The following is a 27,735-nucleotide window of genomic DNA, read 5'->3' as shown; positions in this document are numbered from 1 at the left end:
GGAGTAAAAGAAGAGTTTAAATGAGGATTTAAAGTCTTACAGAGGCTGTTTAAAATAGCAGACCCAACCCACTTCTGTCTGAAGTCAGAGCCTGTGATGGTAATGACTGTATTAACTGCTGCTGTCTTTGGAGAGAGATGATTAAACTTCTGACTTCTTTAATCTCGAAACACTTGAGTCAGTTAATCAAAAAATACCTTTGATGAGTAAATGAATCCAGTCTTTCTACCCCATCCACTTGATCTTTAATGTTACTTCATTTTTACAGTATTTTTTTCTATATGGGAAGGGCTGAGATATAGTAAGTTCTATATTTAGTTACTTTCCAATGTATTATTATTAACATTGCTTTTGTACCTCTAATGTAGACTTGATCTATACCCTTCTTTGGGAAAAGTAGAGTGTTTCAGTCAACAAGGGTTTGTTTTGATTTATTTATTTTAATTAATAGAGAAGTACAGAAATAGTCCCAACCAGTGAAACACTGTTCGTCTAGATGGAGCTATTAATAGGATAAATTTTTTTACCTTAATAAATGTATTCTATTTACATCAAAGTTAATCTTTATTTTCAAATTTCCCTTTTGTTTGGAAAGAAAGTGACTTGAGTGTATTTCTCTTTTATATATAAGAACTCTTGTTTTCAACATGGATTGAGAAAAATAATTGTGTTAAAATCAGTATTTGATGACATGGCATTTCTGTTTTAATTAGGTTCTCCCGATAGTTTTTGAAATATGGAAGTAATTTACTTAAGGCTTTTAGCAACATTTTAATAAGCTGAAAATTTTCAGCCCGGGCATATTATATAATCAGACATGTCAAATTTGCCAAATGCTTTGAAGATACAAATTTTAAGTATTATGTAATAGGGTTTTTAAAAAAAAACTTTTATGTTGATTCTTTACTAACAATGAAGATTATTTAATAGTACAACTTATAATTCTAGCTTTCGTTCACAACTTCTTCTTTATCCCTATCCACATCAAAGTTAATATATATACTTTTAAAAATTTAATATTTATTACATTTTTTCCAATACCATGTAGTCCCCTTATACCCTCCTTCCCCACCCCCCCAACAGTACCACACAATATACCTACTTTAATGGTTAACTTGGAGGATCAAAGTATTTATGAATTCAATAATCAGTTAACACAAAGTATTGTTTTTTACCAAGACTAAAGTGTCTTATATAGCTACCTATGTTATTTTAATCACTCATACAAATAATTAATAATCTACTTGTGCTCATATATTGTTGGAATGTTGGGTTTCTTGGAATATTAGTCAAGTCCCTTAAACTCTGTGCCATGGTTCTTTGGAAACTGGGCATGCGATTCTAATTGGTCTTTTGAAGTTCTTCCAATATTGATTCTACTATCTTTAGAGAATATGTTGAGAATTATGTCTGTCCAAAAACCATATAATAATAACTATAACAGAATTTTTAAACAGTAGATATAAATTTAGTTTTATGGATAATTAGTGTATTTTAAAATACATTAAAAATATATCATATTCTTAAATCTGGAATGCAAAAGTAATCATAATCTAATATAGGCAATAGCATTCTCTGACTTAAGAGTATTCTATATTTGCACCTTTCTAGAGTTAGAGATTTGTCAGAGTAAGAAGTATGTCCTTGAGCCATGACATTCATTTTTTAGCTTCATTAGGAGGGAAAAATGCATTATGATAGCAAATTAAAATATTTGCTAAAAGATGCTTTGTAAAATAGCAGGACTAATGGTCTACTTCAAGAAGGTAGTTTAAAGCTGATATATTATCTAATATAGTTATCTCAATATGTGAAATATGCTAAGTTACACTCATTATTATACAGGCAAATGTTGGCACATCTTAGGTTATTTGCCATTCTCTTATTCTGTCTAGTTTTATACAGTTTTAAAATTTAGTAACTTTCTCTGGAGATCATTTTAAACATAAAGGGTAAAACCCAGAAGAAAGCAGGGGGCAGAACTAATGGAAAATTTATTCTTCTGTTCAATAATATTATATGATAAAATAAAAAATATTTGCTAGCAATTTTTACAGCAGTAATTTTATGGAGTCTTTGTGTGTGTGTGAGTAATATAGTTCCCCTTGTGAGTGAAAAAGATGTACTTGTGCTCATATATTAAGTTATTGACTTACACTCTTATCACAATTTTTTCTCTTCCCTTCATCCACAGAATCTGTATATGATCTTCTCCCAAAGGAGTTACAGTTACCGCCATCTAGAGAAACATCTGTAGCATCAATGAGTCAGACAAGTGGTGGTGAGGCAGGCTCGCCTCCTCCAGCTGTAGTTGCTGCTGGTATGCATTTCATTTTACTTTATAAAGAAAACTAGGGTATTATCTGGCCAACATGAACAGTGCTGGTAAAGTTTATATCAAAAAGAGTGTGATTTGAGGCTTTGTTTTAGGTTTAATTTTTTAAAAGATACTTATTTATTTATTTTTAGAGAGGTGACATCAGTTGCCTCTCATACACCCCCAACTGGGAACCTGGCCTACAACCCAGGCATGTGCCCTGACTGGGAATTGAACCAGTGACCTTTAGGTTTACAGTCCGGTGCTCAGTCCACTGAGCCAAACCAGCCAGGTTGGAGGTTTTAAAATACAAACTTTTAAAACTTAAAAAATTCAATATAATTTTGTTGATACAATGATTATTTCTTAAAATTTCACATTGGCACATCTACTAATACCATGTCCTAAAATGTACCTTATTTTCAACTGTGGGAATGAGTTAAAGGTCTTCTGTTGGCTGCACATGAGAAGGTTAAATACCAAGCCATGGGTAGAAAATTGTATTTGTTAAATTATATTTAACAATTATTTTTAAAATTGGTTTAAAAAAGAAACAATATTTTACTTTGTATAATCTGGAAAAGGACTCATTCACTGAAGTCTCTTTTTTGTTTGTAGCATGTTTCTATAACCTTTTCCCTACTTTAAAAACTAATGTGACTTAATACTTATTGTAAACTCAGTTGAAAGTAATGGAAGATTTAAATGTAATATTTATATGACATTTTTATATCAAAAGTATGGAATTAACGTTTGAAATTTATTAAGCTTATTTTTACTCAGCTCTCAAATCATACACTTTATATAATTATAATTATGTAAAACTGTTTCAAATTTTGATTGAATTAGAATGAAAGATTGACAGACTAATAGAAAAAAGTCTTGATTGGTAATAAATTATAAGAATGCTTTCAAAAATACTACATTGCCCAACTGTGTTTTTCTTTTGGTTGGGTTTATAGACTGCTAAGTGTTTGGTTAAAAAAGAGGAAAAAATGATATACTCTGAAGTTTTATGTGTCCTAGTAATTAGAGGTTTCTTGTCTAATATGATACCTCTCATCTTTTCAAATGGTACTGAGACCATCAAAACATTGTTTTCAGTACATTCTTTTTGTTTCAAAAGAACAGTGAAGTGGAAGGTTTTGATTTAAATGAGGATATTGGTACTATAGTACAATTTCAGATATTTTTCTTATATATGTTTACCTATGGACCATTAACTTTGTGTACCAATCTTCCCCTGAGCTGTATATTGCAGTTTGCTGCCTTCCTAGTTGAGGGCAGGAAAATTTTAAACATGGCAAAGAAACTTATCAGCCCTGCTCACTGTTCATGTGTTGCCAGACATTTTCTAACAGATTCTGTGGATTTAATTGTGAGCTTTTTGGTAATGAAATTGGTAAGATGACCTGGTTTTGCTTTGTATCCACAGGGTTCCAAAATTTCCCTGAATATATTTTCTGAAATTTAAAGTTTTAATCTAGTTTAAAATTTATGTCAAACAATAAAATATGAAAACAGATATTTTAATGAAATATTTCACTTTAAATCCACAGGTAGAAATTGACTAACTGATTTATTTTGTATCTTTTGAGATTGTTTTTTAAAGACATGTTGAATCTGTATAGAACTAAAAGTCTGTTTCTTCTGTGCTTTTTAACATCTGTTGACAGTAGATCCAGAGTTTTGTTTTGTTTTTTTAAGCTGAAAAAATGTTAGCTAGGTTTGGGAAAAGAACAACACTTCCTTTTCATAACACCAAACTGAATTCCAGAAGTTTATATATATAAATATTGCAAGTTCTTGAATTTGGGTCCCTAATGGAATGTTGATCCTCTCTTCCTCCCTCTGTCCCTCTCTCCATATATTTGAGAAAATCCTCTCCAGGTAAATCAAATTGAAAAGTATCAGTTGAAAAATCCTGAAAATATGAGAATGAAACCAGGAAGTATTCTGAAGTAATAAATTCTTACTATATTGAGAAGTTGTTGACTTTGTAATGATGGTAAAGAGAGTAAGGAGGTAATCTTGACACTTTTCTTATATTCACACACAGAAAGTTTCCATGATCTAAAGCTATTGGAAATTTTTAAGTCATTTGAAATTTTTAAAATATAAATTTAGTTTTAGTAATCAACATAGTCTTATTCCATGGTTCTAATATCTTATTGGTAGAATAGAGCCTTTGTCATATAACATTCTAGGTAAGAGAGTTTAAATTATCAAATTATTGTAGGGAGATCAATTAGTACATATCATTAGAGTTGCTTTTTTTATTTGACCTATTAATATCCTTAGTGACATAACTGTCAAAGAGAGAGATTTAGAGTAAATTACTAGTTACTCAGTGTTTCCTGCCCCCAAAACTAGATTTCTTGGGAAAGGCACATTAATTTAGACTTTTGTGAGTTTTTTTTTAATCTGTAGCTTTGCTGTTTAAGTATTAAATGCATAAAAATGATGACTCTTGATGTAGTTAATTCTTCAGAGTTTTGAAGGAGCCGGATTGGCTGCTATCAGTTATGAGGGCCTGGTGGGAACAGACTTCTAGTTCTGCCATAAAGGTTTGTGTTTCACAAATTCTAAATCAATTTAAAATTTAAAATTTAAAGGCTTGGCATGTAGGTGTTTATGTTCATTCTTTATTATTTAATTATTAAAAATGTGTTTCTCAGATTCACCAAACTAGATATTTTTCCTGTACATATTACTGAATGAGTAAACATGGTGCTGCTAATCCACAATCCAGAATATTGGGTAAAAGAGTGTCTCTCAAATCTTTTCCTGCCTCTACACTATTTCCACTTTTAAATACTCCCAGCAATAACATCTTTCTATCTGGTAAGTCCAAGGGTTGAGGGTGGGAAAAGGAAGACTTCTCCTATACAACTCTTCCCCTTTCCGTGGGATCAGGTGTCAAAATCGGGGAGGTGTAGTTGAGAATCAGACAGTCTGAAATTTGTACTCATCCCCATTTTTTAAAGACCGCTGTTTTTGTCCTACTGGTAAGGTAATTAAGAGTTTGAAGTTCAATATGTGAATGAATAAAAGTTTTAGAAATGCAGAGTTTCTGAACAGTAATATTGTAGGTTCTCAGTAGTTAAGAGAGAAGCTGTTTTCCTAATACAAAAAGAGTTATCCAAATGAATTGTTGTTATTTTTTGGCAAAATAAGGAGTTGAACAAGAAGAAATATAAATTGTGAAAGGATGCTTTTTGGGGGGTGTGTGTGTGTGAGAGAGTGATTCTTCTAGTATATGTTATAAAGAACTAAAATGTAAGTATTTAGGAGAAATAAAATTATAGCAGAATTCGTGGGTTTTGAAAAGAGACCTGGCAGGTATTTTTCTTAAATAATAGCTTTATTGAGATATAATGCACATACCAATTAAATGTATTTTATAATTTTCTAATGTTTTTAAATTTTTTATTTACTTTTTAGACAGAAGATAAGGAAGGGTGAAAGAGAGGGAGAAAAACATCGATGTGCGAGAGAAACATAGATTGGTTGCCTCTCGCATGCCCTTAACCAGGGACCTAGCCTGCAACCCAGGCATGTGCCTTGGCTGGGAATTGAACCAGTGACTTTTCAGTTCGCAAGCCAGTGCTCAATCCACTGAGCCACACCAGCCAGGACCTTAATGGTTTAATTTAAATTAATAACTTTACATGAAATGATCCATACAATAAATTTTTCTGTTAGAAGAGGCATTAAATAGTGCTTTAAATTCTGTGACAGAGTCCCGGCCAGGCCCGCCGTCAGGGTGGCTGCAATGAGGAGAAATCCCAGGAATCATACTGACATGAAGATTCTTACTGCACTTGTATTTTTTTTATTAAAATTTGCATGGTTTCTAATAAAGGATTAAAACCTAAAAAAAAAATTCCGTGACAGAGTAATTAATAAATTTCAAATACCTAGTAGGTATTTTCTGTACTGAAAAAACTTAGTACTATTTACACAGTAGGAGAACACAATAAAAACTAAATTAATGTTGTATAATTTAAAAAGTTATGCTTTATTTCATTGTAGACATCTTAATCACCTAAATTAAAATTTTAGGAATTTCTAAACCATCCATACATTAAAACTACAAAAATTGAGTTGAAGAAAATATAAGTTGTCACTTTGAGTTCCATGTGATAGGAGTTGTACCAGGTAATTTGCATGTCATCATATCTCAGTCCTTCCAAACACAGTATAGTATACCTCTTTTCTTTTATTGGGGTCTAAGTTCTTTTCTCATTGCCATTGTTATTTAGGGAATTTAGTGTTGTGTGCTTTCACTTCAATTTAGGAAACAGAAGCTCCTAGAAGACACTGTGTAGGATATTGAGTTGAAAAAGCCATGCCCCTTCTCCTCAGTAAGTTTCAGGATCTACAAATGGGAGTATGATTTCTAGAGGAATTTTACTTTTTCACAGCCATAGAATTATATAGCTCATTGAATTTAAGCTATAACTTAAAAATTCTACTCTTAATTCTTTTTATTGAAATTACAAAGTAAATCTAAATATACACATTTATACATATAGAAATTATATATGTATGCATGTATGTATAAATTTATGCTAATATCTGCCTTATTAGAGTGAAAAGCATAAGCAATGTGGGACCATAACAGTTAATTCAGAAATAACTACCAATTCAAGAGGCTATCCATATTATCAACTTTAATTTACAAAAAGTACACATGGCCTGTTACTGATTTATTCCTTAAATTTTCCCTTTTTATTCTGTTTTTAGCAATAACGTTATGAATATTGACTTACTCAGTTTCTGATAGAATAAGCAAGTTTTTATATTGCTTGAGCCTATAGAATAGCATTTTTAAACTGTTCACAGATTCTTAACCATTCAGAGGCCAAACAAATACATAAAATTAACACAATTTCTGTTTTTATGTGTTTTGTACAATTTTGCATTATTAATGCACAGAAATGGACTTTTATACCATTAATACGATTGATAGTATCATCAGAAAAAAGTATTGCCATATGACTCAGTGATTTTAAATCTTTTGCATTTCATGGTATGCATACATGTAAACTAATTACTAAAATTCTGTGGCACACCAAAAATATATTTTTGCTGATCTGACAAAAATAGGTATAACTGATTGATTTACAAAAAATAATAATTACCTACTCTTTTTGCTTCACAGTGACTTTTAAAATCTCAGGCAGTTGCCTAACGTGTGTATATAGGATTTCTGGTACCAAGAATTAACCAATCAGATGCAACTTTATTATTTGACTTGACCAGTAAGATGTAACTCTATAATATGACCTATATATCTTTGATTCAAGATGAGGAAGGGAAGGAGAAAGAGAGGGAGAGAAACATCAATTGGTTTCTTTTTGTAGGCACCCTGACCTGGAACTGAACCCACAACCCCTTCAGTTTACAGAATGATGCCCAGCCAACTGAGCCATACTGACCAGGGCTATTGTTAATTTTTTTTTTTTTTTTACAGTATAAGGGAAAAGAGGTCAGTACCCCTGACTAAATAGTCAGGTATTACATGTTTTAAAAATTCTTGTGGCATACTTGTTGAAAATCACTGCCATAACTGTTTTATAACAATTAGTTGTATAAATAATACTAGCGATGTTGTATAAATAACGCTCCAGCTGGGACAGGAGTAAGAGGATAATGAGGTCTGTCCAGAAGGTATCCAGTCATGTAATGTGAAAAATAGAGACATTTATTGAAGAAGATACAAGATACAGGAAACATTTTATGTAGGGCAATGATGCCTTAGTCCCCTTCAAAGTAGGCCCCTTGGGACCTCACACAGTTCTCCCAGTTGCCATCAGCTGCCCCTCGTAATTTCCTGAATCTCATTGATGGTCTGAAATCTCTTTCCTTTCAAAGGTGATTTTAGTTTTGGGAAAAGCCAGAAGTTGTAGGATACCAAATCTGGGCTGTAGGGAGGCTGAGTCACCTGGGTGATTTGATATTTCACCAAAAAATACTGCATAGGATGTGATGCCTGAGTATGTTGTCGTGATGAAGTTGCCAGTCACCAGTTGGCCATAACTATGGCCTCCCAAATCATCTCAATAGTTTCCATGGAGGAATATTCAAGCTAATGCAAAATTTGATTTAGATTTGTTGCTGTACTTGCTCAGTCATTTTGCATGTGATGGTCACACATTACACATGTTCACTCAGTGGTGTCTACTGCCCCCATTGACTAGTATAGTGAAGTCATCATTGTTCATGTATGTAACATTCCAGTCCACTCTCCTTGGCTGCCAGGTTATATGGATGTCATGCAAACCATTCTCATTATATTAACAATGGATGGACTTTTCCTGGACAAACCTTGTACATTAGGATAGGATACAATAGACTTTACCTGTTTCTGTGACATTTTTTTCTCTTAAAATCATGCTTAGTAAAATGTTAACATCTGTTAAATATGACCAGAGGGTACATTGGTGTTTAGTTTTAAATATTTCATAATTTAAAAAACACCAGATGGAAGCTGATTAAAATACTCAAAAGCCCAATGCACTATGCTTTTTAAAAGTAACAAAGATATGGCATATAGTAGATACTGAATGAATTTTTTGACATAAATAAGGGTACATTAACTTTTCATCCAAAAATACAAGTATTGTATTTTTATTCATTGGCAGTGTTTACTTAGATCACTGATGTAAAATTCATTCTTCCCGTATTACTCCCTCATAACAAGGTATTGTCAATTAAAGTAAATCAGAAAACAGCCCTGGCTGATGTGGCTTAGTAGATTGAGTGCCAGCCTGTGAGCTGAAAGGTCACTGGTTCGATTCCCACAGTACATGCCTAGATTGTGTGTGGGTCAGGTCCCCAGTTGGGGGCACATTAGAGGCAACCAATTGATATATCTCTTGTACATTGATCTTTCTCCCTCCTTTCCCCTCTCTCTAAAAATAAAGAAATAAAATCTTTTTTAAAAAATCAGAATGAACGAGAAAGCACTTCAACATGCCAGGCCCATATGGCCATGATGTAGATCACACACACACATGCACATGTATTACAGTTTTATTGCTATTTATTTTGCACATATGAAATAAAATTAGTATTGACTTTGGAATTATAAAGACAATTTGAATTTGATTGCTATCATCATTCCTATCAAGTAGACAGAAACTTGTAGAAGTTAAATAAATTTCTAATAATATCATCCCTGTGACTAGAAGATAATACCAACTTTTCCTTAATGGGGCTGTAAACAGAAATATATAAAATACTTAACATTACCTGATAATTAGTGACCATTCAGCAAACATTGACCTTCCTCCCATGTGTTTCTCCTTTCATTTGTTAACATTTTAAAAATTAGACCTTATTTTTATAAGAATAATTTCCAACTTTGTTTTGCTTCTTTCTTTTCATTTTCACTGAGTCTGTTTTTGACCTTACTTTGAAGTTTTGCATATCAGTCGAGATATAGCCACACACGTGAGCCATAGGATTGATTTTCTGACTTATTTTACATCAGCACTCTCTCAGTGGGAACCCTTGTAGAAGGAACATTGACAGAGGATGAGTCTTAAAGAAAACAGCTCCCAAAGGGATGATTCTGTAAAGTTAACTAAGAGTTCTTAGAATTCTTATCACTTTTTTTAAAATGAAATGGTAAATTTGCATAATTAGTTATCAAAACTTCTGGTGGAGCAATTTATGACTTCTATTTTTTTTGCCTAGACAATTTATTCAGTGTAGAGTTGGATCTAATACACGCTCTAGTCCAGACCCAGGTGTAAAACCTGATTGACTAATGAAAGTAGAAGGTTTTAATCATACAAATACTACTTTTCCTTTTTTGGTTACCTCTAAAAAAGGAAGTCTGAAGAAGACATTGAACTAGTGTTGGCAGGATTACCTTTATTATTTATAAAGTATTTTTAAATGCATTATATGATAAAGCATTGAAGTGATATTCAAATAGCATTTTCAGAACTTTCCAGCTTTTAAGTTTATGTAGTGATCATCTCCACATTACCTTTCAAGTGGTACAAAAATTGTCCTTTTTGCTTTTTAACTTGTCCTTCCTGGGGTGTTTGACAATGTAATAAGTTTAGTTATAAGCTAGTATAATTATTTATATAACTTTTATAAACATGATTTATTCAGTTTCTGATAGAGTAAGCACATTTTTATATTACCTGCTTCTATAGAATAGCATTCCAAAACTGTTCACAGATTCTCAACCATTCTTTTGTGTTTAAATTATTTGAGGTGGAGGATTCTTTCTGGGCTTTAGTCTGTTCACCCAGTGTTAACAGTAATGCTCTAGTACTTAATGTACCTCTAGTACTTAAATGACTAGATGATGGAAAGCATCTTTCTTTCCCAGTAGGAGGGGATTTATAAAACAAATTCTAGCCCTGGCCACCTAGCTCAGTTGGTTAGAGCATCATCTGATACACCCAAGTTGTAGGTTTGATTCCTGGTCTGGGCACATATAAGAAACAACCCATAAATACATAAATAAGTAGAATAACAAAGTGATGTTTCTCTCTATCTTTCTCTCTCTCTCTAATTCAATAAAAAATTTTTAAATTCTGTAATGTGTGCCTAGTACATATTTTACATTGTGCTTAGATACTTTGGCTTGAATAGGACAAAATATATATTTAGAACATTGCTCTTATAAGTGTCAGGACACTTAGAAATTTTGTAAGAATTTTTCAGAAAACATTCTTTAATACATATGATATGAATATATTGACATACTAACAAAGGAAAAATAATTATTTTAGGAGAATTCAGATTAAAAATGGGAGAGTAATTATTGTGTAATATTAGAACCCTGACTGGCAATTTGATGGACTGGAGAAGAAAAATATGGTCTCCGATAAATCAGTAACAAACTTTTCACCTTTAGCAATAGTGCTAATTATTTTTAAAAATAGAGCCTCTGGGATCAGACATTTTATGCACAGTAGCATATATAATTTAAAAGTGTAAATTAGTAACTTTTTGAAGGGGGATGAGGAAGTATATGGAAGTTGGTCCAAGAAATGAAAAGATTCTTTTGATGCTAAAACATAAATATTTTTTACTGTTTGAGTGTAGCCTCTTCCACTCTTTAAGGGGACTTGGGTAAGAGGACAGCCTAAAACCACCTGTATGAGAGAACATTCTGGCTTATGGATTAGATTGCATTAGTAAACCAGAGAACAGTTTGGTGAATATGAGTTAACAAAAAGTTTGGATAAGAAATTTTCCCATTTGCATTTATTTGGTTGTGAATAATTTAATTTTAAAGGTTGTTTTAAAACACTGCTTATTGTAGCATGTAAACTTATGTTGGGTGGGAAAAGTACAAATGGGAACTTGAAACTGTTTTAAACATAAATTAAGTGATTGACCCTACAATTTTTGTTTTTTGTTCTTTTGGGGGGTTTTATAAAATAATCTGATTGCTTATTTTATATGCTGGGATGCTAGTTGTTTTTTCTATTAATACACTTAACTTGCATTCTAGCTTCGTCATTCAGAGACAGGCATCGTGTGGTGGGTTGTGTGACAGTGTCTGTCAATAGTGAAGACAAATAGTGCCAGAGACATTTAACCCATCCAATCTCACCCAGGGTATAGGTCGGTTTTCAGACTTCTTCATAAGTCTTTTTTTCTTTCTTTCTTCCTTCCTTCCTTTCTTTATGTTTCCTTTTTGTTTTTGTTTTTATTTTTTTGTTTCTAAATAGTGGATTGATACTGATTGAAACTTTTGGTAAAGTTTTAAACTTTACATTAAAACTGTAAGAAGAAGAAAAGTAGAAAATGAAGGTTGGCATGTAAGGTGTTGACAAAAGCAGGTTTGCAGCCACTTTGTGTGTCCTAGATTTTTCAATCCCTTGGCATCATTAATGTTGGCCTTATAATTTTTTTCTCTAAATATCTTTCTTCTTTGATGTGAAAATATATCCTTGTATCTGGTGACTTTTATCAGACAAGATACTTAGATCTGAAGCTATTGTTACCAGAAGGAAAAAATGAAATATTTAAAAACAGTAACTTTGGTTAAACAGTGTTTTTTTTTAGACCGGAAGTTGTTTCCAAACACCCTGTGTTGCTTTTTATGATCATTTTCTGAGCAGTCAGTGATTTACTCCTTCTCCGTTCCACTATTGGTTCACTCAGTACACTTGCAAAACTTTATGGCTTTTGTTTTCAATGGCTTTCTTAGGAAAATTGACTGATTTTTACACTGACGTTGAAAATCTAGGGAACATATTTTTATTTTGGAAGCTTAGTTAACTGTAATTTCTGTCATGTATTTTAAATCAGTAAAAGGTATTTGTTCCTTCTGAGAATTCTAAAGAATGTTTCTAATTTCAAAGCTTTCTATAAAAAGTTTGGTTAGTTCCATATAAAGTATCATCTCTTTTTTATGGTATGTTAAACACTAAAATGATACAGTAATTAAAATAATTTATACTTCACAAATCTATAGCTAATAATTCTTAATTTTAAAATACAGTTTAAGCAAGGAGTATATAAAATCTACATGGGTTTCTATATGTGGTACCATTTAAAAATCCATTTTTGTCTTTCTAATCAAATTAACAGTATTTGCAAATCCTGGGTTATCCATGTAGATATTGTCTGCCACTCTTTTTATTTCAACTGCTTTGACTATTTGTAATAAACCTTAACAAATCCATTTTCTTAAAAGAAGCCATATGTCCAACTTGAGTTCATCATCATTACTGGCATTTTATCTAGTAATTGGCTATTCTTAATAATAGAATTATTAGAACACTATAGATGTGATGTTTCTCTTCATTTATAAATTTTAGAAATAATCCATTCTTTTGAGAGTATAAATTCATGTTAGTAAATTGTAGAAATAGTTTATTTTTTTCCCTTTGGTTTGCTGTGCTCTCTGTGTTCACAGAAATTACTGTGGAAAAATAAAATTTTTCTAGGTTCAAAGATAACTTTTTCATGAAAATATAATAAAAATGTATTCATACATTACTTAGGTGAAAGAATAAGTTTAAAATTTTAAGAAAAACTTCAGTCTTTATGAAGGATTCATAAGGGATTTAAGAATAAATGCAATTATAAAGTTATAAAATAAATACATTATAATTAGTGAGATAATACAAGCAGTTACTAAAACATTTTTTGTTGGAGTTTTAATATTTTGATATGCAGCAATTAAACATAATATCTACATTCCTAATAGATAAAAATGGGGACTCAAAACCAAACAAAGGGGAGGTAATTAGGCATAATTTGTTTATAAGAACTTATAAATAAAAAAGAATATATACATGAAGCAGGATTGCATTAGCATTTTTTGTTCAACAAAATGTCAATTAAGTTTTTTCTTGCTATTTAATCATATAGTGACCTTAAGTATATTTATAACATTTCCAGGAATGTTCTTTAGTGCTTTTCTGGGAATGCTTAGAAATGACAAACTAATGTTTAAAAATCTAAAATGTTCTTGATATTGTTGTTATGCCTTTATTTTTAATAGCTAATATTAAAGATATTTTATTCTTAGTACATTTATAGGTTAGTGCCCAAGTAGGTAATTTAGCTTATATATAGTTTCAAGAAAGAAAATTATTAGAGCACTCTGTGTAGAAATGGTGAATGTTACCTCTAAATTCTTAAGTTACTTTTAAACCTTTTCCCACTATCAGATAATACTATTATGGTAATATATAGTTTAAGGATTTTGAATATTAAATCCTTTTTTTAATAAACATCATGTGTCCATTATGGACACATTAGTACATTTATTTGCAAATTTACTATAACTCAGCACCCATATCAAATATTGGCTTCTCATAAATTAATTTAATAACAAATAACATACAAGGCACGATATAAGTGTTGGAAAGGTCTCAGATGGGAAGAATACTGTCCATGCTTTCAAGGGGCTCATAGTCTTATCTTCCCTCCACCTCACCTGTCATTATTAATACACTTAGGTGATGTCTTGCTAACCAGAATATAACATCTTTATGTGAAAGATTTTAAACACCATTATAATCATCATCAGAGCAACAATGATACTGTGGTAAAGAGTTTTATAGTTTTAAAAAATTGTCTCATTTTTGTAGTCTTAAAATGAGTAGAATCTTTGTAGTTTAGGGCCAAAATGAGGTAGGCTTTAAAAACTAATAGTACCTTTTAATTAAAGGGTGCTTACTACTCCTGTCCTTTGACAGAATTTATGTTTTCAGTTTCATAGTTTTGTGCTAATGAACTTTTTTACTTAATAACTATGTCCAGGAATCTACAGGTAAAATATTAAAATTATGTGTTAGGTGTTAAGGAAAATGTGTAGAATATTTTAATTTATGTAGGGTATGAGATCACAGTTTGGCATACCTGTCCCAGAACAGACATTTTTGCATGAATATATAAATTGGGTTTTATAAACATGATTGTTTTGATAATATTTGCAAGATAAACTCATGTAGTATACCTCAAATAGCAATACATGGTTATATCTTGCAGATTAAATTTATAAACACCACATAAGTTGCTTTTGAGTGCCTAATTGCTTTTCACCTGTACTTTCCACCTGTCAAGGACAGGGATCCCTGCGATGTTCATATTCTACATTCTCATGTGCATGGTACTTAGATTCAAAGAGCATGGGTGGATGAAAACTGTTTATAGAAATACAAGTTCACAGCATTCCTGCTGCATGCTTTGTGTGTTCCACTACAAATATTGCATACTGCATACTTGTATTTCTTTGAAAATAAAGAACATGGGCTCATATACACATAAAAATTTAGTTTCATTTTTGCCAATAGTTGGAACAGATGGAGCAATATCAAACATAATACCTTTTCTATTTTTTTCTAAAATGAATTCTATTGTGTTTTTCAAAAAGCAAGGAAAAAACTTGTTATTTAAACCCAAAGTGGCTACAAATCAGCTCCTAAACTGTCACTGACATTAGCATCTAGATTTTGTAGTTTTTATAAATCTTTTAAAATATTTACTAAGAAAACATTGCATTAATGCATGATACAAAATTGATAAATTTTTCTTTAAATTGGAATGCAGTTTAAAGTGACTGAATTTTCCAATTTCAGCTACTGAATTTGACAAAGCTACAAACTGGAAAATGGAACTGGTATCTTCTAATTGTTGTAGGTTCTTTGACTTATGATAGTTGAGAATAATCTCTCCAAGGGGCATTAAGTAGATCACATTATTGATGATAATACTAATTATGGTGCTCTTTAGTCTTAAAAATAAGGAAAAATTATGAGTGAATTTAGTTCTTTTGAATGATCTAAGTATTTTGGTACATGTTTTCATTTAAAAAATAGATCTTTGGCACATGGCTTTTGATTATCTATGCATAGGCATTCTTACATTTCACTGTTTATATTTTATAGTTGATATGAATGTTACAATTTCAGTAATTGCATATCACAATTTTAAGTTTCATCATGCTACTTAAAACAGTGGCATACTTGGCTATAAAAATTAATTTTAGATTTAAACATACCTTTTAGTTGTGTGTTACCTGTTTATTTTTCAGCGAGCTGTTCTGCCAGTTGCCACATATTTGAAAGGATCTACTTAAATCTTTCTTGCCAAGCATAATAGATAAGTGGTTTTATAAAAGATCTTTTTATAGGAACTAATTCTGGTGATCTCCAGAGACTTTTCCTGCTTAATTCTTTGTTGTTAGATTCCAGCCAATAAAATTTACTATTACTCATATTAGGAAATTCCTTTAATAGTTCAAATCAAGCAGGCCCTTTAAAGAGAAAGGAAATGAACAGTGGTAACCAGTGGCTGAGTATAATTAAGTACTTTGTACAAGAAATCCATCCAATAATCAGTCTTTACTCTGCTTTTCATTCTGCCATTTAGGATGGATTTATTTATCTTAGAGATCATGGTATTGACCTGCCACTTTAACTTCTAGAGACCCTCAGTGGTTAACTGCTTATCTTCTGCAGCCCAGCATGTTCCAAATCAAACCTTTTTCACTTTTATTCTTCTAGATCATACTGACAAGAATCTTAGTGATGGTACCAGTTCCATTTGCCTCCAATTCAGTTGATTATATATATTTTTCTCTTTATTTCTCATTTTATAATTGATATCTGGAATAATCAGCAGCTCTTTTCTCATTTATTTTCTCATATTTTTATTCCAGGATTTGCCTCTGAAGCAGGGAGTGTCTGCATTAAAAATGACCTGTAGTTCTCTGCTTCATAGGTTAGAAACTTATTTTAATATTTTGTGGCTAAGCACAGTCCCACTTTTCAAATTCTATAATAAATTATTTAATTGGCTTTGAATGTGGACCACAAGCATATATTTTATATTGGGGCTTTCTTTATTATTTTAAATGATTAAAATTCAACCGAACATCCAGCTGAGGCAATAAAAACTTTATTCTTGCTTTACAGCTTAAAACATTAATTTAGATTTTTTTTTAAATCTATCAATTATAACACAAGTAACATTATGCTATTTGGGCATTTTTTAAAAAATGAATTTCTTAGGCCTTGTATTGCTTGAAGCATTTGTATTATAAAACTTAACCAAATTTCAACTATTCATTTTGGGGAAAAACAATCAGTTCACAAATTACATTTTCAATGGGACTGCTAGCCAGCATAGGTGAAAACATGTACAGTGTATTTACTTTTAAATTGTACACTGCAGATGCTTCTTCAGCTCCCTCCTCTTCCTCCATGGGCGGTGCTTGCAGCTCCTTTACCACCTCTTCCAGCCCTACCATTTATTCTACCTCAGTCACCGACAGCAAGGCTATGCAAGTGGAGAGCTGCTCCTCAGCCTTGGGGGTAAGTAACAGAGGGGTAAGTGAAAAGCAGTTAACCAGTAACACAGTTCAGCAGCATCCATCAACACCGAAGAGGCACACAGTCTTGTACATCTCACCACCACCTGAGGACTTGCTGGATAACAGTCGGATGTCCTGCCAGGATGAGGGGTGTGGATTGGAATCTGAGCAGAGCTGCAGTATGTGGATGGAGGATTCCCCCTCCAACTTCAGTAACATGAGCACCAGTTCCTACAATGATAACACTGAGGTACCTCGTAAATCACGAAAACGAAATCCAAAGCAGAGGCCGGGGGTCAAACGACGAGATTGTGAAGAATCTAATATGGATATATTTGATGCCGACAGTGCCAAAGCACCTCACTATGTGCTTTCTCAGCTTACCACGGACAACAAAGGCAACTCAAAAGCAGGAAATGGGTTGGTATTCACATTTTTTAAGTTCTATCACCATTATGCAAAACAAACAAACAAAATCATTCCTTAATTGCTCAGCTCAAGTTTGCATATAAAGCAAAGATACTAATTTTATCATTGAAATACCTGAAAATTTTAACTTAAAATTACTAAGTTTCACTAGAGAAAAAAAAATCAATAGATTTTAGCAATAGGTATCTTATTGTGGGTATGATTAAATAGTATAAAACAATAATCTGTTTTGAAATAACTTAAATTTCAAAGAGATTTATATTTTAAAAATAACTAGCATGTAATGTCCCTATAGCTAAAACAACTCAAAATGTTCACAAAGGACTGGTTTATTCTCTTTCACATTGTCTCTACATATGGTTCAATCCATTTCCATTTTTGTGAGGATTTTAGACTTTTTTTATTTCATGGAATAAGGAAAAACTAAATTGATGGCTTGATTTTCACAATTTAGATTTATGCATTTATTTTAAGCTTTGATACATCACATTGATTTGGGATTTTTAAAAATACATAATTTTTTCCCTGAAATTCTGGGTTATGTATTTGAAGGGTGATAGAACAGGATCATGGTACATGTTTGAGTTTTCATTCATTTCTGCCAGCTCACAATACTCACTAAATATATTTCTGTAACTATATTACAGAATATTTACTGCTATATAGTACAGAATACTGTGAATTATTTTTAACTTTTTAATCCCTTTAGTACTTTTATTGTAATATTTAATTGCTAGACTTTTTAATTAAAATTTCCTATAGTATATTAAATATAGTTTGATAAAATTTAACACACTGGATTTTGAGAGATTTTTTGGGGGGAGGCAAGGAATGGTCCTTCAGTTTGACCCATGATCTACAATTTCAGGTTGTCACAAAAAGTGATGGAGAATCTCTTGATTGGTTTACTACATGATGATATCATTGATATCTTTTTGAATAGTATAATGAGTATTTTTAATGTATATTAAGCTTGTCCTTAAATATCTTCTCAATACATTTTTAAAGTAATATCTACAAGTTAAGCTGTAATTACTCTATACTACTTGCTTCTCTAGTCTTATTTAAAACTCCTTTAGGGTGATGCAGTTCAGTGAAAATGCACATTTAACTATGTTTTATTTTCAGAAAGTCCAGATTAGGAAATTCTAAAAGAAAACAAAGTATACCCTTTTAAAAAATGTTGCCATTAGTGGATTCAAGAGTTACAGAATATATTTGCAAAACTGTTAACCTATATAAAAATGCTCAGAAACATAGTAGTACAGATCTAAAAGGCTCATGTATATCTATCATTAAGTACAGGTATATGTTTATTTGACCTTCAATAGGAAAAGATTTTTTTTTAAGTTCTAGAGACTTATTTTTATACTGAAATAAATGTAAAAGTTTCAAATAAAAAAATAAAATTTTTGACTTAATCAACACACATGGTTTTCAGTTGCTATTAAAGAGACATCTTGATCTACATCTTTTCTGCTTCTCCTTTTATATAATAGATATCTTTTTGTATGGTAGACCTTAGAAATGATTTGAGGTTACCCAGGGAAAGTATAATAATGTTTGTCAAGACAAAAATCTCTCATAAATAATTCATGGAACAAAAACTCATCAAGCAGAAGAAATGTTCAGCTTCTTAAGTAATGAAAAATATTTTATTTTAGCATATGGAAATGATGGAAGAAGTTTAAATTTTGAATTATTAAGAACTATATCAAGGAAAGGATAAAACCATACATAAATATATAGAAAATAGGCCTTTGAAGACAATTATTAAGATGATATCAAGCCAAAGTCCTAAATTCTTCAATGGGAGAAATGTTAAAAACATGAAAGATATTTAAAAATGTTTCGAGAGCTAAGGTATGAAGTCTTAAATGTAATGTGCTATAAACTTATAATTTATATAATGCTAAATTACAGAAAATATATTCTCAAATATATTGTAGTATAACAGTTCGTTGATCTGTAAAATGGGCATAGCATTTTTGTATAATTAAAATGTTATGTAAAAGTTTATTTAAAAAACAAAACCATTAAAAAAAAAACTACTCAGTATTTAAACATCCCTAGCCATATCATTCTTAAATTCTTCAACTAAGTGTCCTGAGAACTAGTAGCTTTATATCTCTTAGAGGTAGCCGTAGAAACTAAGATATTATGTTATCTGGATGTGAATCCTGTTTTAGGCATTTTATAGTGAAAATTATTTTTGTACTACAAACAACTGGAAGGATATGCAGTGCAAAGGACTTAGAATGTCATTTTAAGACTCCTGAATAGAATATGCCAAGAAAATTGGTTTTCTTTTTAGATGTCATTTAGAAGTAAAATCCATACAATTAAAGTGCTACTTTCTTATTTTCCTCTTAAGCTATTATGCCTTAAAAATTAGTAATTTGAATGACTAAGAATTAGTTGTTTTCAATAATTTTACATGTCTAGAGAGATAAATATTTATGTATTCTATTTTTACATTTAAACCTAGAGAATAGAGATAATTTTAAGGACTTTTTTAAAGTAGCATTTCATAGTTTACATTGCTATTCTTCCTTAAGTCCCAATGTGTATACTTTTTCAACTCACTGAATAGTCTTCATCCAAAATGAGATCTTTTTTCACTTAAATAATAAAACTCATTATCAACCGTTCTCATAAATATTAGCTTAAAAAATAGTATATGAATATAAAAACTATTATCTTGCCAAATTGATTGATATGCTAAATTTTCCTTATATTTTAAGCTAAAGTGTTCCTTTTTCTATTATAAAATTAATAGATATTAATTTTAAAATATTTGAAAAATACAGAAATAGAAGAAAATAAATAATCCATAATCTAGTCACTCAGTACAACTGCTGTTACTCCCTTTCAGTTCATATTTGAAAGATGTTTTTACATTAGTTTCAGTAAGTGGATATTTTTGCTTTCATTTAAAAATGAGTAAACAACAGAATATCATTATAGAATTTCATAAGAATGCACATTATATTCAGAGCAGATGTTTGCATTTCTATCCAGAATGATGAAAAGTAGAATTAATTGTCCAGCTTCAACTTGATACTTTTGTTCATAAAATCTGTTCTTCCAGGGTCTTTTAAATGATTTACTCAGGTAATCTGACTTAATTATGGAATGCCTTGGCCAGTTAGGATCCAGTACTTTCTCATCTTACTATTACAGAAGCTCCTTTTTTCCTCTCCTTTCTTTGTCCCTTTCTTCTTCCTATTTGCCTTTATCAACAAATTTTTTTTCAGCACCTACTCTTTAAGGATTGTGCAGGGAATATGAAGATGACTGAACCCTACTTTTTCTCAAAACTCTTCCTCTTATCCAGTCAGTCTTACTACATTCCTTTGTACCCCTTCTTTCCTCCATTCTTCTGCCCTTTTCTTAGCCATACGTTGTGCTCTCAGTGGAACCAGGACTGGTTTTGTTATTTGATAATTTGAGGCAACAGCTTGGTTAGAGCCAGTTTTAAGGCTGCTTAGCCACCATTGCTCCTCTATGTTTGAAGTCATAATATTCCTCCTGAGGCCTGTTTGTGTTTGGAGGAAATTTTGTCCACAGTCATCTCTTGGCTTCTGTACCATCAATGTGAGTGTAAACTTAGGACTGGGAGGGTTGTACAGAAAGCATCACAGGCCCTGACTCTATTTTTAAATGTGCATGGATAATTTCAAACTATTTGAAAACCAAGAATATTGTTTTCTATTTATATTTATCATATATTTGCAGTACTTCAGATTAAAGGTATTTACCGAAGTTTTACACCATTTGAAATATTTTTCTTTGAATCTGTGTTCCACATAGAAAAAGAATGATAAACAAAATAAATATTAGAAACACAGTTTTTAAAAATAAGTTAGATTGCCTTATCTGTAAAGCCCAGATTATAAAATTTTTATGTGCTAAGAGCTTTAATTATGGTGGGCTGGATTGGGAGTAAAAGGGAGAAAACTGTACTTGAACAATGATTAAAATAAAAAAAATTATTTAAAAAGCTTTAATTATTTAACTAATCACAAATAAAAATACTGTGAAAATCATACTTCTGGGAAAAATTGTTTGGAGTAAAGCTAATTACCAACAAACATTAAATCACTGATTTTTTAGATTACAATTTTTTCAGTTTGCTGTCCTGAGAAAACTATCAAAAGAATATTCTACATGTGTCTTTGGTGGTTTTTTAAGGCCTTTTGTTTGCTTGTTTCTTTTATTGCTATCCCTACTTTCTTTTTTGTTGTTGTTGTTGGCTTTGTAACGAATAGTGGTAGTTAATCTTGTAGTTTTGTATAACACTCACATATATATGTAATTTAAAAAATTTATTTTGACTGAAGTATAGTGTGGAAGGTTGGAAGTGGCATTAGCTATATTCTTTCCTGCTCTTTCCAGTTTATTGCATTCACTGTTCCTTCCTCCTACTACACATATGCATTCTTTGTCTTCCCTGTCTTTCTTTTACTTTTGCATCATTAGTTAAATTTTATTACAAAATTTAAAAGTATACTTTGTTATGGAATCTATCTTCCCTTAGACTATTATCGATTTTGTCAGTAAGATAATCAGTTGTTTTTAATGTTACTGCCAATTCTGTGTCCTCCTTTATCTTAGATGACTTTTGTAAAAAATAACACTTTTTAATACTTTTTCCATGTTGTGCTTTTACTTCTCAGAACATTGGAAAACCAAAAAGGAACTGGAGTAAAGAAAAGCCCTATGTTATGTGGACAGTATCCTGTTAAAAGTGAGGGAAAGGAGCTGAAGATAATTATACAACCTGAGACCCAGCATAGAGCTCGATACCTGACTGAGGGTAGCCGTGGCTCAGTAAAGGACAGAACACAGCAAGGTTTTCCTACAGTAAAGGTACTTTTTTATTTAGCAATATATAGAAGAATTTACTACAGTTTTACTTATTCATTATTTTGTTTTTAACCATCAAAAGCTGCTTGAAATAGGATAGACTTGCTAGCTATATGTAATAGAAATTAAGTAAAAGTCTGAACTATAAGCCAAATATTGTTACTTTAATATCATTTGAATTTTAGATTAAATGAAAGGAGAGATGAGAATGTGTTCTGATTTTAAAAATCTGGAAATTATGACTTATCTTTCTCTTATATTTGATATCAGTAATGGCCATATTAGAATATAAGTATAAAATTTCTTCCCAAATTTTATACTTAAGAAGAAATTTTAAAGTGAATTCAAAGACGTATTTCAGAAATTATTATGGACTTAGAAAATAAGGTATGTTTTTTAAAAGATTTTATTTTCAGAAAGAGGGGAAGTGGGAGAGAAAGAGAGGGAGAGAAACTTCATTGTGTGAGACATACACTGATGAGTTGCCTCTCACATGCCCCCAACTGGGGACCTGGGCCAGAACCAGGCATGTGCCCTGATGGGAATCAAACCTGCAGTCCTTTGGTTTGCAGGCTGGCACTCAGTCCACTGAGCCACACCAGCCAGAGTGAAAAGAAGGTTTTTGAAATGGCTAACATAATTAGGACTGTTCAACTCAGAAAAGCATTGGTTGATAGGTAACATAAGTCTTCAATTTAAGGACTAGGATATCAACTGAGTCTTTATCTTTTCAGAATTTAGACTAAAGAAAAAGGGAGCTTAAGTTTAGCACCTGGGATACCTTGTTACAAAGTATGTTTCTCTTTGAAGACAAACAAAAAAAAGGGGGTAGAGGATGTTTAACAAATGTTCTAACCCCATACCAAATAGAGAGGAATTTTGGCTAGTTACATAATAGATTCTTGATAAATAGTTTGTGTAAGTGTGTTATTTGAACAATATTTAGTTGGACTGCCTTTCATTTTATATTTGGGTGAAATAATGCTAGAAACTTGGAATCAGGAAATTTACTTGTGACCATTTATAAGGTTGGTTAATAGTCACATGTACTATATCATATCTACCCCTCTACCACTCACCACATCAACTCATCCTCAGTCCCTTAAACTTAAAACAAGTAACAGACAAGTGAGAAATTATGCTTTTTGTAAATATTTGTCTAACTAGACATGTTGATAGTTTGGTTAATATTTTTTACCTAATTGCTCTTAAAACTTTTTGCTATAGTTAAAGTACTATATCTAAGTACTCATCTGGTCACAAGTATTGTTAGATAATTACCTGTGATAGGGAGTGAATTGACTGACCTTGAAAGTTTATTTATTCAGCCAACTGGTGTGCCTCAGTGGGTTGAGCTTCCTCCTGCAAACCAAAAGGTGTCTGGTTTGATTCCCAGTCAGAACACATGCCTAAAGGTTTGTTTGCTAGATGCCTGGTTGGAGGTGTGCAAGAGGCAACCAATCATTGTTTCTCTCACTCATTTATGTTTCTCTCCCTCTTTCTCCCACCCTCTCTCTCTAAAAATAAATAAGTAAAATCTTTTTAAAAAAAAGTTTATTCATTCAACAAATACTGCACCCCTCTATATGCTAGACACTGTTCTAAGTACTGCTGACTGAGTTTGGGTAGATTGCTTATTTGCCTCATTATGATATCATATCACAGAGATATAGCTATACTGGGATAGAAAAGATGTATGAGTTTTTCCCAACTATTTTGGTATACATTGTACAAGTTACTTTGTGATTTTCTGCATTCTATATTAGCAGCTTCAATGTTTAATTATAAACCTTATCAAAAATCAGCATGGGAAACATTTGTTCCCAAATGCTATTTTAAATGTTTATTTATTCTTCAGCATACAAGTTATAATTTAATTTATGAAGACTTACTAGACACCTGTTATAATCCATATAGGTCCTGTTTCAATTTAGCAGTTTTTAAGACCATAATGTTTTGGTCTAGGACTTAATAGTGTCATATGTGTGTATCTAGTCTATGAAAATGAACACCATTTTTTAAAATGATTTATATAGCTATACTCCATACACTTTTCTACTCAAATAGCCTTAAAAGAGTAAAAATTTAGTATAGGTACTCATTAAATGATAACAATAATGATGTCACTAACACAGTGTAATGAATTTTCCATTAGTGGTTATGGTAAATCCTGAGTGACTCACATGCTCTTTTGGCAGTCCATACATTTATAAATACCTAAAGGACTGTGTATTCATTCTTATCTGTGTGTACATATTAATTATAAATGATAATTTATCATTAAACATCTAAAATTGAAATTAAATGTGATTATTGCAGAACTGAAACTTTATTTTCTGTAGAAATAGCCAATTTTCCTTTAAGAAAATATTTCACCTCTGTTTTTCTTGAGAATTTAAATTATTTCTCTATTGTAACCCAGTTATAAATATAAGACTTGGTATTAAATGTTTGATTTTACAATTAGATTATTTGAAAGGCTAATTAGTGTTTATGCTTATGTTATCTCACTTCAGCTGGAAGGCCATAATGAGCCAGTGGTATTGCAAGTGTTTGTGGGTAATGACTCTGGTCGAGTGAAACCACATGGATTTTATCAGGCCTGCAGGGTAACTGGGCGAAATACAACCCCCTGCAAAGAAGTGGACATTGAAGGCACTACTGTCATAGAAGTTGGCCTTGATCCAAGCAACAACATGACACTAGCGTAAGTAATTAGTAAAAATTTTATTGATTTATATATGGAAGTTTTTTAAAATTCCCAATGTATAGAAGATTGAGTATCTTATTTAAGTATTTTAAATATTACGAATTAAAAAATACATTTTCCCAGAATGATAATGTGTTAAAATGAACTCTTTTACCATTTGTCAAAGAATTTCTGTGGTGAAAGGCAGAAAAATAAAGCCAGATGAAATGCTGGCTTTTCAGAAAATGATACAGAATGATTTGTTGGGATTAATAATTTTAACATTAAAAATAAAAATTACAATTTGATTTGCTTTCCTCAATTCTGTTTTCTTACTGTAGTAGAAACTGTTTAATAGAGACCATTCATGGTACCTTGAACCATCTTGATGTGAAAAGCATATTGCTAGTCTAAATATACATTCTGTTCTTATTTTCTTATATTACAAAAAAATTATGTCCTGGGATAATATATTTTTCATCTTAAGTACTTTAACTGCCTGAAAAATACTAGAAGTGTTAATGATTTGAATTAAAATTCTTTTTCCTTAAGCATTTTGTTAAGGATCTTTAATGCTAAAATTGAACCATAACAGCACCAAATATATTGATACAGAATATACCTGTGTTGTAAGGTATACCTGTATTTGTATTGGATAGCTAAAGACTTTTCTCTTGTTGATTTTCAGTTTCCTTTTGAAATCTATTTTGTATAGGTTAGTAAGAGGTTAACCGGAAAAGAAAATTTTGAAAAAATATTTAGTAAAGATTTATTTTTAAATGTTTGAAAATTATAAAAATAAATAAATATAGTGGAATAAAGGAAGTAATTGATTATAAAAATAGTACCTAATCTTTGTAAGTTGAAAATATAGAATAATTAAAAAATAATAATCATAAAAAGCTAAAACTGTACCCCTCAAAATCCAACTTCCCAGAAGTAACCACTATTTTGATATTTATCTTTCCATCCTTTTTTCTGATAAAATTTAATATTGTACCCACTGTTTCATAACCTGCTTTTCACTTATCATGAGCATTTTTTCGTAACATTAAATATTATCCTATATCATACACTTTTTAAAACGATTTTTAAAATTTTTTTTATTTACTTTAGAGAGAGGGGAAGGAAGAAAGAGAGAGACATCAATATGGGAGAGGTTCAGTTGCCTCTTGCACACCCCTAGCTGGGAACCTGGCTCACAACCCAGGCATGTGCCCTGACTGGGAATTGAACCAGAGACCTCTTTGTTCGCAGGCTGGTACTCAATCCACTGAGCCACACCAGCCAGGGCTATTGTCTACTTTTTAATGGCTACATAGTATTCCATTCTTTGGGGGACAGTTGCTAATATTTTTAAAAGTAAAACCATTTTCCTCTATTTTAGTACCTGAATTAATTGCCAAAAGAAATAGGCTAAATTTATTTATTAAAAAATAGCAAAAGTATCTTTTGTTAATCATTACTTATATTCTGATTTTGAAATAGTGATTTTACATTTTTACTGTTTTTTTCCCTTTATAAATGAAAAGCTGACAAGATTAGGAATTAGGAATATTCAGAATTTACTCTTCCTTACCTTCTGAAATTGGAACCTTATATTACATATTCAAAAATTAATAAGGAAGTAACTTTTTTAAAAAATTGTTTTTATTAAAATTATATTTTATGTACAACAGAAAATATTAGTTAATGTATTTTTTCCTGTGTGTAGGGTGGACTGCGTAGGGATATTGAAATTGAGAAATGCTGATGTTGAAGCCAGAATAGGGATTGCTGGTTCCAAGAAAAAAAGCACTCGTGCCAGATTGGTTTTTCGAGTTAATATCACAAGGAAAGATGGCTCTACTTTGACTCTGCAAACACCCTCTTCTCCAATTTTATGTAGTAAGTAAGAAAATACAGAGATATTAAATATACAGAGGTTTTCTCTTTTATTTTCTATTAATCTTTCAGATATCTCTAAATTTCAGATGTTTCACATACTCCAGCTTTTTATCATATAAAATTTGAATAATTAAAAACTATAGTCAGATTTTCTAGACTAAAGGTGGGTAATTTTAAGTAAAATTCAGAAGACGTGTAGCATTTTGTAGTTTTCTGATGTCATCCTGTACTGATTTAAGAAGTAATTTGAACAGGGGAGGGAGGTGGGGAGGTCTGGGGTGGTGGGGAGGGTTGGGGTGAAAAGGCAGAAAAGTATACTTGAACAATAAAAAAAATGTTTAAAATAAGTAATTTGAATAGTTTACTAGAAGTAAATTGCAAAGTTAAAATATTTTCTCAACACCTTCATTGTGTGATAAATTGCTTTGATCCTAACTGTATTTTGTGTTGTAAACCTAAGAAACAGTAGGTAAAAGATAGGTACACTTCCTATGTTCATTGCAAGCATCATTTACAATAGTCAAGATAACGTAAGTGACCTGGGTGTCCATCAACAGATGAATGGATAAAGATGTACATGTACACAATGGAATATTAGCCATAACAAGGAAAGAAACTTGCTATTTGCAAGAATAGGAAGGGCCTAGAGGGTATTATGCTAAGTAAAGTAAATCAGTCAAAGAAAGACAAATACCATATGATTTCACTTATATGTGAAATCTAGAGAAC

The 27,735-nt window shown here is 31.3% G+C and overlaps 1 protein-coding gene across 10 annotated transcripts in view; it reads left to right on the top strand.

Moving 5' to 3' along the window:
* The window catches only part of NFAT5 (nuclear factor of activated T cells 5), a 118,012-nt gene that overhangs the window by 50,645 nt on the left and 39,632 nt on the right, over positions 1–27,735 (top strand). For 5 of the 10 annotated variants that reach the window (XM_045818393.1, XM_045818391.1, XM_045818392.1 and 2 more), the window contains 5 exons: positions 2,195–2,320; positions 16,994–17,552; positions 22,241–22,433; positions 24,947–25,137; positions 26,834–27,006. In XM_045818393.1, coding sequence (XP_045674349.1) covers positions 2,195–2,320; positions 16,994–17,552; positions 22,241–22,433; positions 24,947–25,137; positions 26,834–27,006 — 1,242 coding nt within the window. Of the gene's footprint in view, positions 1–2,194; positions 2,321–11,907; positions 11,924–16,478; positions 16,541–16,993; positions 17,553–22,240; positions 22,434–24,946; positions 25,138–26,833; positions 27,007–27,735 lie in introns of those variants that run through there. The other 5 variants (XM_045818399.1, XM_045818397.1, XM_045818395.1 and 2 more) reach the window with 4 other exon arrangements.

Source organism: Phyllostomus hastatus, unplaced genomic scaffold (assembly GCF_019186645.2).
Source record: "Phyllostomus hastatus isolate PE091 unplaced genomic scaffold, TTU_PhHast_1.1 phas_scaffold_345, whole genome shotgun sequence".
NCBI lineage: Eukaryota > Metazoa > Chordata > Mammalia > Chiroptera > Phyllostomidae > Phyllostomus > Phyllostomus hastatus.
The sequence above is the reverse complement of the archived record's forward strand: the minus strand, read 5'-3'. Positions and strand labels throughout refer to the sequence as shown.